The sequence below is a fragment of the Bubalus kerabau genome, chromosome X (genome assembly GCF_029407905.1).
Source record: "Bubalus kerabau isolate K-KA32 ecotype Philippines breed swamp buffalo chromosome X, PCC_UOA_SB_1v2, whole genome shotgun sequence".
Classification (NCBI taxonomy): Eukaryota; Metazoa; Chordata; class Mammalia; order Artiodactyla; family Bovidae; genus Bubalus; species Bubalus kerabau.
The window spans coordinates 130,342,659-130,355,976 of record NC_073647.1 but is presented as its reverse complement, the minus strand read 5'-3'; the positions used below and the strand labels follow the sequence as shown (position 1 = coordinate 130,355,976).

At 46.3% G+C, this 13,318-nt stretch overlaps 1 protein-coding gene and 1 pseudogene across 1 annotated transcript; one reads left to right on the top strand and one right to left on the bottom strand.

The window, feature by feature from the left end:
* Window positions 1–1,449: 1,449 nt before the first annotated feature.
* On the bottom strand, window positions 1,450–2,707 carry LOC129640179 (ubiquitin-conjugating enzyme E2 D3-like; annotated as a pseudogene).
* A 5,605-nt stretch (window positions 2,708–8,312) lies between these two features.
* LOC129638763 (melanoma-associated antigen B2-like) lies at window positions 8,313–13,101 on the top strand. The gene is made up of 5 exons (XM_055563419.1): window positions 8,313–8,509; window positions 10,099–10,155; window positions 10,811–11,109; window positions 11,218–11,992; window positions 12,377–13,101. Exons 3-5 carry the CDS (start codon window positions 10,872–10,874, stop codon window positions 12,627–12,629), a joined length of 1,266 nt encoding a protein of 421 aa, XP_055419394.1. The 5' UTR covers window positions 8,313–8,509; window positions 10,099–10,155; window positions 10,811–10,871; the 3' UTR covers window positions 12,630–13,101.
* Window positions 13,102–13,318: the final 217 nt, after the last annotated feature.

The following is a 13,318-nucleotide window of genomic DNA, read 5'->3' as shown; positions in this document are numbered from 1 at the left end:
AGAAATCCCCTAACTATCCCTGTCCCACATCCTTCCCCAGCGGCAACCATAAATTTGTTCTCTGAAAGTGTAAGTCTTTCTATTTTGTAGTTCAATTCATTTGTATCATCTCTTTTTAAATTATACATCTAATATATGTCATATAATATTTCTCCTTCTCTGTCTGAGTCACTTCAGTCAGTATGATGATCTCTAGGTCCATCATGTTGCAGATTGGCGGTTGCCACAAGAAGGGGTTGGAGGATGAATGAAATGGGTGTAAATGACCAAATGGCATAGACATTCACAACTTTCACTTACAAAATAAGAAGCCCTAGTGTTCTTGCCTGGAGAATCCCAGGGACGGGGGAGCCTGGTGGGCTGCCGTGTATGGGGTCGCACAGAGTCGGACACGACTGAAGCGACGTAGCAGCAGCAGCAGGGATATAATGTATAGCATGGTCACTGTAGTTAATCATTGCTGTTGTTAAGTCGCCAAGTGGTTTCCTACTCTCTGCAACCCCATGAATTGTAGCTTACCAGCCTCCTCTGTCTGGAATTTTCCATGCAAGAATAGTGGATTGCATTGCCATGTCCTCCTCCAGGGCATCTTCCCAACCCAGGAATTGAACCCGCATTTCCTGCATCAACAGGCAGATTCTTTACCACTGAGCCACCAGGGAAGCACATAGTTAATAATACTGTATTGTACATGTGAAAGTTCCTGAGAGAATATATATGTTTTTAAAGCGAGCTATAGTTGTTGTGGTCTTTCCTGGTGGCTCAGATGGCAAAGAATCTGCCTGCAATGTAGGAGACCTGGGTTTGATCACTTAGTCAGGAAGATCCCCTGGAGAAGGGAATAGTTTCCCCCTCCAGTGGGTAATTCTTACTTGGAGAATTCCATCGATAGAGGAGCCTGGCGGGCTACCGTCCTTAGGGTCAAAAAGACTTGAACAAGACTGAGCAACTAACACTTTCACTTCATTTTCATAGTTGATGTACAATATTTTATGTTTCAGGGACACAACAAAGTGATTCACAATTTGTAAATGTTATGTTCAATTTATAGTTTTTATAAAATATTGACTATATCCCCCTTGTTTTTGCAATATATCCTTGTAGCTTATCTATTTTATACGTATGAGTTTGCACCTCTTAATCTTCTATCCCTGCCCTTACCCTCCCCCTTGCTGCTCTCCCCTGGTAACCACTACTAGCTTGTTCTCTGTATCTGTCAGTCTGCTTCATCTCCCTAGTCTGTTTTTTTTTTAATTCTCCATATAAATGGTATTGTACAGCATTTGTCTTCCTCTATCTCACATATTTCAGTTAACATAATGCCTTCCAATCAATCCATGTTCTTGAAAATGACAAAAGTTCATTCTTTTTTATGACTGAGTAATATTCCATAGTGTGTGTGTGGATCTTACAAATTAGTGGGTTTTTTTTTTTTTCATTTTTAGCAGTAATTTAAAGTAAGATGAGCACCGAAGAATTGATGCTTTTGAACTGCGCTATTAGAGAAGACTCTTGAGAGTCTAACCCTTGGACTACAAGGAGATCCAACCAGTCCATTCTAAAGGAGATCAGCCCTGGGATTTCTTTGGAAGGAGTGATGCTAAAGCTGAAACTCCAATACTTTGGCCACCTCATGTGAAGAGTTGACTCATTGGAAAAGACTCTGATGCTGGGAGGGATTGGGGGAAGGAGGAGAAGGGGAGGACAGAGGATGAGATGGCTGATGGCATCACCGACTCGATGGATGTGAGTTTGAGTGAAATACAGGAGTTGGTGATGGACAGGGAGGCCTGGCGTGCTGCAATTCATGGGGTCACAAAGAGTTGAACACAACTGAGCGACTAAACTGAAATGAAACTTTATTCAAGCTTTAAATCAGGTTATCATGGCATACTTCTGAGTACATTCCTGAAAAATTCTTTTGTACTTATTTCTGTTTTATAAATCTATGCAACCTCTGGCACTGTTTAGGCTATCATCTGGGTTCGGATCACATAGCAGTGAACAAATGGATACCAGAACTTTAGAGATCATGAAAGCAAGAGACCACAGTGATCTTAGAGTAGTGAACTGAGTGTTGCCATTAGTGTTCATGTCTGGAGGATAAATTCTGTTGCAAATGCACCATTAGGTAGTGTGAAGGGGTAGTTTTTAGGGAAATGAATTGTAAGAGAGAATACACTGCCTCAATATGGGCTGCTGTTCTTTTTCATAATTGTGGTTTGCCAATGAAATGTATCATCCCCAACTGGACCTGAAGAATATTGTGCTGGAGGGTCCATGGCCACATCACTAAGTTCCTTATTAATCCATTTCGGCACCACAGTCTGTGCTTTTTGTCTGACTCCTCACTCTCTCAGTGTGTGCTCAAAGGTCCGGCCAAAACTCCTGATTATCTGGTGGCTGGGAAGGGCTATCTCTTCATCTCACACTGGTTCTGCCAGTCACAGGTGCCTTCTTAATAAACAGGAAGGTTGGACTGGGGTGGAGTCACTGGCAGAGAGTAGATGAGGCTGGAGGGGAAGGGGAGACAAGCAGTGGAAACCCTTAGACTCAGACAAGCATCGAGTACCTGACGGAGACCATCCAAATTAGTGGGTTCTTTTTTTTTTTTTCTTTTTTTCAGATATACACTCAGGAGTGGGTTTTCTGGGTCATGTGTTAGTTCTGGTTTTAGATTTTGAGGACCCTCCTTACTGTTATCCATGGTGGCTGCACCAATTGACATTCCCACCAACAGTGTACAGATCTTGTCCACATGCTCACCAACATTTGTTACTTCTGTTCCTTTTGGATGATAGCCTTTCTGATAGGTATTAGATAATACCTCATTGTGGTTTAAATTTGCATTCATATGATGATTAACGATGTTGAACATCTTTTCATGTGCCTCTTAGCCAGCTGTTTGTCTTCTTTAGAAAGATGTGTATTTAAGTCTTCTGCCCATCTTTTTCTTGATTTTTTAAAAACTGTTATATCAACTATTTATTTATTTCGGATATTAACCCCTTATTGATTATATCATTGGCAAGTATTTTCTCCAATATAGTAGGTTGGCTTTTCATATTGTTGATGGTTTCCTTTGCTGTGCAAAAGCCTTTAACTTTAATTTGCTTTTATTTCCCTAGCTTTAGGAGACAGATCCAAAAAACTATTGCTAGGAGACAGATCCAAAAAACTATTGCTATGATTTATGTCAAAAGGTGTTCTGCTCATATTATCTTCTAAGAGTTTTATGGTTTCCAGTCTTATAGCTAGGTCTTTAATCCCTTTTCAGTTTACTTTTGTATATAGTGTTAGAGAATATACTGATCTCATTAGTTGAGAGCTACATGTCAAAGAATGAGATTAGAGCATAAATACAATTTGGTAATGTCAGAAAATTAAATGTGCTTTTACATTTGAGCCAGTAATTCAGTGTTTTCAGAAATTAACTCTGAAGAGACATCCACAACCATATGAAAATACGTAAATGACTATGCCCACGTTAATTGAGGGAACATGATATATCCACAGAGTGGAGGACTACGAAGCTATAAAAAGGAATGAGTACAATTTTGTAAAGTAATCTGGAGTGCTTCCATGATAGATATAGATATATAAAAGAATGTGGGAGTTTGGGGCTAATGTCGATGATACCAAGTCCAGTGCCTTCCCATTCTGGTATGAGGAGGCTTTGAGAGCTGAAGAAGAGAGAGCCAGAGCCAGAGCTGCAGCCAGGGCTCCTATGGTGCCAGGGCCAGTGCACTTTCTGGAGCATGTCCAAGTTTCCTCCCACCCCTAGTGAAGTCTGAGCAGATACTTCACATTGCTTTTCAAGAAAGCAGGCAATCTTCCCACAAGAGGAGGGCCATGGTGGGGCTCATGGAAATTCAGCATATAACATATTTATTTGTGTTCCTATACAATATGCACAAATTGGAGGTTTTTCTTGTTTCTGTTTTTAAGTATTGTTCCTTTTAATTAAACGTGTTTAGCTTCAGAGTCCAAGTATACTAATGGCACGGCTTTGACATGTACTGCAGATTATCCAGTTGAAAACTAAGGATTTTTGTATTACATAGCACAGACTGAAATCCTTGAATCATTTCTTGTCATTCGGAACAAGATAACATGATATTGCAATATGGATTTTTTTGTGAATATGGAAATTTTTCCACAGTGAAGTCTGTGTGATTATCAGATACAGAAAAAAATTTTAAGAAGTATTCACTTCTTCGTTTGTTTTATTTGCTTTAGTCTTTCTTTGTAAAATTGAAGTTTATTTACCTGGATTGGCTTCGCTTATTTAAGACTGTGGGAGAAGTGAAATCCCAGTAAATTGCTTTCTTGCACACTTGCACTGTAATTGTTCAAATATCAATTTAGCATCTGCTCTTTGGAAGGCTTCTGGGTGGTTTTGGGGATGCTAAGAAAAATAAACTCAACCCCTTCTTATAGAATTCTAGAGTCTAAGAGCAGCATTCATATAAAGTAGCTGGTGAACTGAGATCTAGGGGCCTAATAAAAATGAGGTGTAAGGAGGTGAGGGGATTGAGGGCTTCCTCATGAGGAGTCTAGTGTAAATACACTGAGGCAAGGCACTTGGAGACTTTAGGACAATAAAAGTCTGGCAGCGGAAGGTAGTTTTAAGTTAGGCTACAGGGCGAGCCCACCAGGGAGGCTGTGGAAACACTGAATAGGGGTCAGACCCTCAGATGGCGGGTCTCAAAGTTGAGAGAATTAAGCCTGGAATGGAAAACTACCCTGAACAAATGCTTTGGAATTTATGGGGCTTCCCAGATGGCTCAGTGGTAAAGAACCCGCCCACCAATGCAGGAGACATGGGTTCAATCCCTGGGTCAGGAAGCTGCCCCTGGAGGAGGAAATGGCTACCCAATGCAGTGTTTTTGCCTGGAGAATCCCATGGACAGAGCAATCTGTTCAGTCCATGGGGTAGAAAAGGGTCATTCATGACCGAGGGACAAAACAGCAACACGAGTAGACCAGAGAGAAATCCCCCCTGGGGTGGGGATGGAATGTGCCCTGTGCTCCTGCCCCAGTGCCCGTGAACACAGTGCACAACCTAGATGTTTCGTGCACATCATCTCCAAGGAGATTCTGTGCAATAAATATAATAATGGAAAGAAACCGGAAACTCAGAAGCCAGTGGGCTGACACTGTGCTGTGACTCATGGAAACAGAGCTCATTTTATTGAAAGGGCATTCCATTCAGCATTTTTGGCTACGTTGATAATTCTACCAAAGTCTGTGAGGTGAGTCTCTTTTAGGTGATGATGAAATTGATAGGGGCTTATTTTAGTTACTTATTTATTTGGCTATGCTTGGTCTTATCTTTGGCACGCAGGATCCTTGATCTTCCTTGCAGCCTGAGAGTTCTTCAGTTGTGGCATAGAGGATCTTTAGTTGTGGCATTTGAACTATTAGTTGCAGCGAAGCTGTGGCCTGTGGGACCTAGTCCCCTGATCAGCAGTGGAACCCAGGCCTCCTACATTGGGAGTGCAGTCTTAACCCCTGGACCACTAAGAAAGTCTCTAGGAGTTGTACAGATGAAAGAGCAGCCGGGAAGGAAGACAGAATTAGTCTCAGAATCAAATTTAGATTCTTTGAATTTCGTTCAGTTAAAAAAGTACCCCCACACTCAAAATACGATCTAGTGGTGGAAATGAAAGATCTTTCTAAACAGCATTTTGGACTGATTTGGTGTTTCATGTCCGAGAATGCCACAGATTCTCTGACATCTCCTGGATTTAAAAAATTCCTCAGGGTCGGTGGTATCCTCCAGGATGAAACTAATCATACTTATAGTAAAAACAGATATTGTGTAAAGTCTCAGTGTGGTCCAGGTGCTTTAGCTACATGCCACTAGCCCTACAAAAGCCACTTCACCTGAGGCTCCCCGATTTTGGGGATGGACCCAAGTCCTCACAACTGATAAGAGGCAGAGCTGGGACTAGAGCGCTTTTCTGAATTGGTCCAGAGCATGTACCGTTCCACTTGTCCCGGCCTGAGGTGCTCATGAGTCAGTTAATTCACTGTCTTCTAGCACTCCAAGATGTATCTTGAGTGACAGAAAGGACTCTGTGATGAAAACACTGGGATGGAATACATAGCCAAGACAATACAAACACCATAATAATTAAGAGGTGTGAATAAAGGAGAGAAGAAGATAGTGCTCAGTTAGCAAATGATCACCTGCATGTGCAAATTCAGACACCCTCAAGTGATCGAGGGCTTACAAGATTATCTGGCGCTATCCTTCTATGTAGAAAGTAAACATTTTATTTGTTTTAATTAAAAATAGTTACTTCTATTTATTTTTTGACTGCTCTGGGTCTTAGTTGTGACACTTGGAATATTTGTTGCCACATGCAGGCTCTTTAGTTGTGGAATGTGAGATTTTAGTTGTGGCACGAGAACTCTTAGTTGTTGGACGTGAGATTTTTAGTTGTGGCATGTGGGATCAAGTTACCTGACGAGGGATCAAACCTAGGACCCCTGCATTGGGAGCACATAACCACTGGACCAACAGGGAGGTGCCGAGAGTAAATATTTTAGAACTACCCTAAATTTGGTGACTCAGATGGTACAGAATGCGCCTGCTATGCGGGAGACCTGGGTTCGGTCTCTGGGTTGGGCACAATCCCTGGTGGAGGGCACGTAACACACTTCAGTATTCTTGCCTGGAGATTCTGCATGGACAGAGGAGCCTGGCAGGCTACAGTACATGGGGTCCCAAAGAGTGGGACATGACTGAGCGATTAAGCAGACACCCTAAATCTGGCTGAAGAGCAGGAATATATCCCCTCTATCTCTTTGACATCATAACATATGTCCTGAGTTCCTTAATTTCTGCTGCATTTTCCTCATCTTACATCACTTTTGGGACTGAGACCCATTTTCTCCAAGATTTGCTAGAGGGTAACCGCTCACTGTTTGTAGGAATATGCATTCCCCCTGAAGTCTTTAATCGAGGGACAGAAGCTGATAAGGGAACCTCCATGAAGGAGGACTGAGGAGACAATCACCCCTGAAAATAGTGGTCACCCAAAGACTAAGAAGAGGAATCTTAGCTCAGTAGAAGGAGCAGTCCCAGGCTGTGGTAGATGTAGTGAGGATGCTAAGCAAGAGGAATCAGAAGGACTCAAGTTGCATCCCCACTGTCTATTCTCAGAGGCCCTGATGGACTAGGATCACATGAGGATCATCCTGACTTCCAACTTGGAATTCTCAGGAGACTAGGACCTTGATGTAAGACAGACAAGAAGCTTCATAAAACAGAGAGTGGAGTTACAGGATTCGTCATATGTCAATGTGAAGACCTGAAAGTGGACTCACAGTAGCACACCCTATAAAAGGAGGCCCTGGAAAATCACTGATGCTGTGGTCCCCAGGAAGCTCTGGGCACAGATGTCCAGTTGATTTCAGTCTAGAAAGTTTTAGCGAGGTGAGACCTCTGTCTAATACAATCAGCTGCAGTTTCACAGAGCGAGGGACCTGAATCCAAGGAGCACCTCACATGCCATGCTGAGTGTTAGCGGGGACCCCTGCAGAGGGAGCCAAACAGAATTCTGTAAATTCTTATCCCTGAGAAGCCCACAGGAGCTACTTCTGAGTGGTCCGCTCATTCAACCTGTGTGATCTTAGGGAGGGCTGAGTCTCCTCTAGCCAGATCAGAACCCAGATCTGCAGATGGGGATGTCTTGAACATAACCGGACATAAGGTGAAGACCATCAGTGCTAGTGAGAGGATCTCTCCCCCAACGAAGGAGGCTCACAGAGTGGCAACCCACCTGACAAGCAGAGATGCTCAGAGCAGAGCTGGCCTCCCACCTCTAGGCACTTGGGAAGGCAAGGGCTTTGTTTGGGAGCTGGAAGACTCGGGTTCATAGGAGGGGGCATCCTGGGCTTTGATACACTGCACAAGGAGGACCCAAGGACGGATGAATATTGAGCTACTGGGGTTCCCGTAGCACGCTGTCCCTGCCGTTATCCCTGAGAGACCCCACGTAGGACCTTACGCAGCTCCCCTCCACTTCCGCTTTGAAAGCCTGCGGAGGACCCAAGGACGGATGAATATTGAGCTACTGGGGTTCCCGTAGCACGCTGTCCCTGCCGTTATCCCTGAGAGACCCCACGTAGGACCTTACGCAGCTCCCCTCCACTTCCGCTTTGAAAGCCTGCGGAGGACCCAAGGACGGATGAATATTGAGCTACTGGGGTTCCCGTAACACGCTGTCCCTGCCGTTATCCCTGAGAGACCCCACGTAGGACCTTACGCAGCTCCCCTCCACTTCCGCTTTGAAAGCCTGCGGAGGACCCAAGGACGGATGAATATTGAGCTACTGGGGTTCCCGTAACACGCTGTCCCTGCCGTTATCCCTGAGAGACCCCACGTAGGACCTTACGCAGCTCCCCTCCACTTCCGCTTTGAAAGCCTGCGGATTGACTAGTAACTGCGGTGACCGTTTGGCGGAGACTTACTATCCAGGACTCGTCCAGAACCAAGGTGAGGACCTGAATGGAGCTGAAGGGACTTTCCCAACCCTCCCAGTAATAAAAGTGACCCATCCACATCCCACCCCTGTGATATGGCTCTTACAGGTCCCTCGGAGCTATCGGCTGAATGTGGTCTAGAGTGTCTCAGGCTAAGGCGTTGGTCTGTGGTGGTAGGCCCGGTTTCTACCCCCGGAGGAGCTCTAGGACTTAGAGGAGGGCCCTGAGGGCTGATGAGCGGACTTCGACCCCGCCAAGGGGGCCACACTGAGCGGCCCCCCTGTACTGGGCTCTAGGATACCCCGGGTAGAGCTGGCCAACTGTGGTGCCCCCTGGTGTCCACTGGAGGTGGTTTTGGGGAAGTGAGAGCCCTGTTGTAATGGAATAAACCCAGTTCAACAAAGGGACCTAGTCCCCAACAATATTAATGGCTGTGACGCTGAGTGAGGATGGGGGCTCCTCCCATAAGAAATAGAGTCACAGAAAGCGCCAGTCCTATTTTGAGGACTGGGAGAAGCGGGCATTTTGACATGACATTTCCCAGATCATCTCAGGGAAGTGAGAGACCAGGTTAAAGCGGGGAGCCTCAGGTTGGGAAGGGAGAGTTTCAGGTTCCCTTGTGGGATGGTGAGAACCTCAGGGGCTGTGGGGATATTCCTCACCACATCATTCAGACCACATCCTCCTTGTCATCATCCCTTTGAGACCTCAAGAATACATGGCGGTTCCCACTGCAGGCCAAAGGGGAAAAGCAACTCCCCTCAGACCACTCCACCCTGGTCCGAGGTGTGTGGTCAGCAGATTGAGAAATTTTAAACCCTGTCATAAGTCAAATGTAGGCCTTGGTTGCTTCTATGTACTGGCTATTGTAAAGAGTGCTGCAACGAACATTAGAGTACAAGTGTTTTGTAAGTTACTGTTTCCTCGGTATATGCACAGTAATGGGATTGTTGGCTGATGTGGTAATTTTAGTCCTAATTTTTTATGCAGAGTGAATTAAGTCAGAAAGAGGAAAGCCAATATTGTATATTAACACATATACATGGATTTCAGAAAGGTGGTACTGATGAACCTATTTGCAGGGCAGCAGTGGAGATGCAGATATAGAGAACACACTCGTGGACACAGTGGGGGAAAGAGAGGGAGGGACAGACTGAGAGAGTAACATTGAAAACATACGCATTACCATATATAAAATAGATAACCAGTGGGAATTAGTCATATGACACAGAGAGCTCAAACTCAGTGCTCTGTAATAGCTTAGAGGAGTGGGATGCGGTGGGAGGTGCGAGGGAGTTTCAAGAGGGAGGGGACATAAGCTATACCTATGGTTCATTCATACTGATGTGTGGCTGAAGCAAATACAATACTGTAAAGTGATCATCCTCCAATCAATAGTAAATACATTTAATTTTAAAAAGACATAGAGAAGAAAAGAGAAGCAAAAAACTACTATAGGCCTTGAATTGGGATCTGTGTCGGACCACAGGGACATCAACCTGCCTGTAACAGCAACTGTTCTTAGAAGACTGTTTGGTAAGGTAAGGTCATCTTACTTCCTCCTGTTGGGACACAGAGTGATTGGCTTTTACTATCACACAGGCATCAAGTCAGGAGAAAGTGGAGCTTCTCTGCCAGGAGCCCAGTTGAGGAACCTGAGTGAGTACTCAATGCATTTATCCCAACCCTTGGATTTCAGCCCAGAAAATCTCAGGGAAGGACTGTCAGGTTGAGCATCTACTTCACTGCTTTATAGCAAGTGTAGGGGAGGGGAAATGTCTAGTCTGAAGGTGCAGCCACCAGTCAGCAAATGGAGAATGGTGCCCGATGTTTTAAGGAGCCAAGGTAAGGACCTTGAATGATGATCCCAGTGAACTTGGGATGGAAAAAACCCTACTGAGCTCTCAGCACTGGGTATCCCCTTGGAGGGAGGTGGACTGAGGTATCCTTTCACTTGCTTCTGGATCATGTGGAGGTCTAAAGTGTCTGTATCAGAGTAGCAGAGAGAAGGGTGCCCAGGCTCCGCCAGGACTTGACATGGTAATACGAAAGATGAGCTGAGAGGACCCCACTGCCGGGACCTGCTGTCACGTCAGTAAATCCAAAGCAGGGCTGAGAGGATGCAGAGGAAAAGTCTAAGGCCTCTGTTCTTCCTCTGTGGGATTCTGTGGGGACAGGTGAGCAGGAAAACAGGAGGCTTGTGGATTCCTAGGGCAGTGTCCTCAAGGACACCTGCAGAGGTGGCCTTTGATTAGGCCAAGGTAGAGTCTCCCTGTTTTAAAGTGCTCATGTCACCTCATTCTCCATCTTCCAGGTGCCCCAATCTCCTGTCTACTGGCCCAGAATCCTGCCTGCGGTCCCTGACCACAGCCATCATGCCCCGTGGGCAGAAGAGTAAGGTCCGTGCTCGTGAGAAACGTCACCAGGCCCGGTCTGAGACCCAGGGTCTTCATGATCAGGCCACCACATCTCGGGGAGAAGAGACCACTTCCTTCTCCCCTCCTGATTCAGAGAGCGCTCCGTCAAGCTCGTCTGCTGCTGGCACCCCCAAGGGGCCTCAGGGAGCCCAAGGCACCACCAGTGCTGCTGCAGGTGCTATACCCAAAAGATCTGGTGGTGGTGGCGCAGCAGGCTCGAGATCTGGCGGTGGTGGCGCAGCAGGCTCGAGATCTGGTGGTGGTGGCGCAGCAGGCTCGAGATCTGGTGGTGGTGGCACAGCAGGCTCGAGATCTGGTGGTGGTGGCGCAGCACGCTCGAGATCTGGTGTAGGTGCCAAGGGCCAAGTTCAGGAACGTGAAAATTCCTCCCAGGCCTCAGCTGCTGCGGCGAGCTCTCACAGAGATCTTCTGACCAAGAAGGCACAGGTGTTGGTGCAGCATATGCTGTGTAAGTATAAGAAGAGGGAGCTCATTAAGAAGTCTGAAATGCTGAAGGCAATCAGTGGAAGTTACATGAAGCAATTCCCAGAGATCCTCAGCAGGGCCTCTGAGCACATGGAGGTTGTGTTTGGCCTGGTGCTGAAGGAAGTTAGACCCAACAGTCAGTGCTATACCCTGGTGAGCAACCTAGATTTCAGCGACAGTGAGTCTATGAGAGGTGACTTGGGGCTGCCGAAGAATGGTCTTCTGATGCCTCTGCTGAGTTTCATCTACCTGAATGGCCCCCGTATCTCTGAGGAGCACATCTGGAAGTTCCTGAATATTCTGGGCATCTATGATGGAAGAAGGCACTTCATCTTTGGAGACACCAGGAAGCTCATCACAGAAGATCTGGTGCGGGAAGAGTACCTGGAGTACCGCCAGGTACCCGGCAGCAATCCCCCTCGCTGTGAGTTCCTATGGGGTCCTAAAGCGCTTACAGAAACCATCAAGAATAAAGTCATGGAGTTTTTGGCCAAGGTCAATGATACGGTCACTGATGCCTTCCTGGCGCAATATGAGGAGTCTTTCAGACAGGAAGTAGAGAGCACCGGGGCCAGAGCTGCAGCCAGGGTTGGCATTTCTGCCTTGGGCATGGCTGCCACTTCTGCCTTGGGCATGGCTGCCACTTCTGCCTCGTGCATGGCTGCCACTTCTGCCTCGGGCATGGCTGCCACTTCTGCCTCGGGCATGGCTGCCACTTCTGCCTCGGGCATGGCTGCCACTTCTGCCTCGTGCATGGCTGCCACTTCTGCCTCGGGCATGGCTGCCACTTCTGCCTCGTGCATGGCTGCCACTTCTGCCTCGGGCATGGCTGCCACTTCTGCCTCGTGCATGGCTGCCACTTCTGCCTCGTGCATGGCTGCCACTTCTGCCTCGGGCATGGCTGCCACTTCTGCCTCGTGCATGGCTGCCACTTCTGCCTCGTGCATGGCTGTCACTTCTGCCTCGGGCATGGCTGCCACTTCTGCCTCGGGCATGGCTGCCACTTCTGCCTCGGGCATGGCTGCCACTTCTGCCTCGGGCATGGCTGGCATGTCTGCCTGGGTTACTGCAGGCATGTCTGCCTCGGTCTGGGATGGCCCTTCTGCTGCAGCCCAGGCTCAGTATCTTGCCTCAGCCAGGCCTGGCATTTCTACTGCAGCCAGCGCTGGCCCTTCTGCCTCAGCCAGTGCCCACGCTGGGGCCGTATCCAGCCACTCATCTCGCCCCTAGTGTGGTCTGAAGGCCGTTCTTCACTTTGTGGTCAGAAAAGCCTGTCAACTTGTGTTCCTGTTGATTTTTCCCCCCCTAGTTTTCAGTTCTTTCTTTTTTCAACAGAAAGTTTATTTAGGTTCATGATACAAGTATTTGAGTAAAATGGGTCACACACAGTTTGCTGTTTGCCACATTTATGAGTAACAATTTTGTTTTTTGAAATGCATATTGGAAATGCTCATATCACTTTTGCGATCCCGGATGAGAATAACATCACTTTAGGATAAGAATATCCTTAGAAATGTGAAAGACACCACACTAATAGAAGCTCAGAACATAGATACATAGAGAGATAGCCAAAAGTTCTTCAAGTTTTGGTTTGCTTTACTCTCTGTTTAGTCTCCCTTTTTGTAAATATAAAAGATATATGCTTGGATCTGCTTATGGTTTTCAAGAATGTTTGAGAATATAAATTAAAGCAAATGATTTATTTGTGGCTCTTTTTTTACACAAACATTAATTGAGCATCTGCTTTTAAGAAGTCTTTCATGCCTGTATTGGCGATGTTTAGTCAAAGAAACTCCCAGTTTCTGCCCATTCAATTATAGTTTCCAGGGAAGCTGTCATTCTATGGAAGAGGCTGAGAGACTCTCTACTTCAAGAAGAACAAAAAAGAAGCAGGGTAAAGAGCGGGTGGAGAGAATATA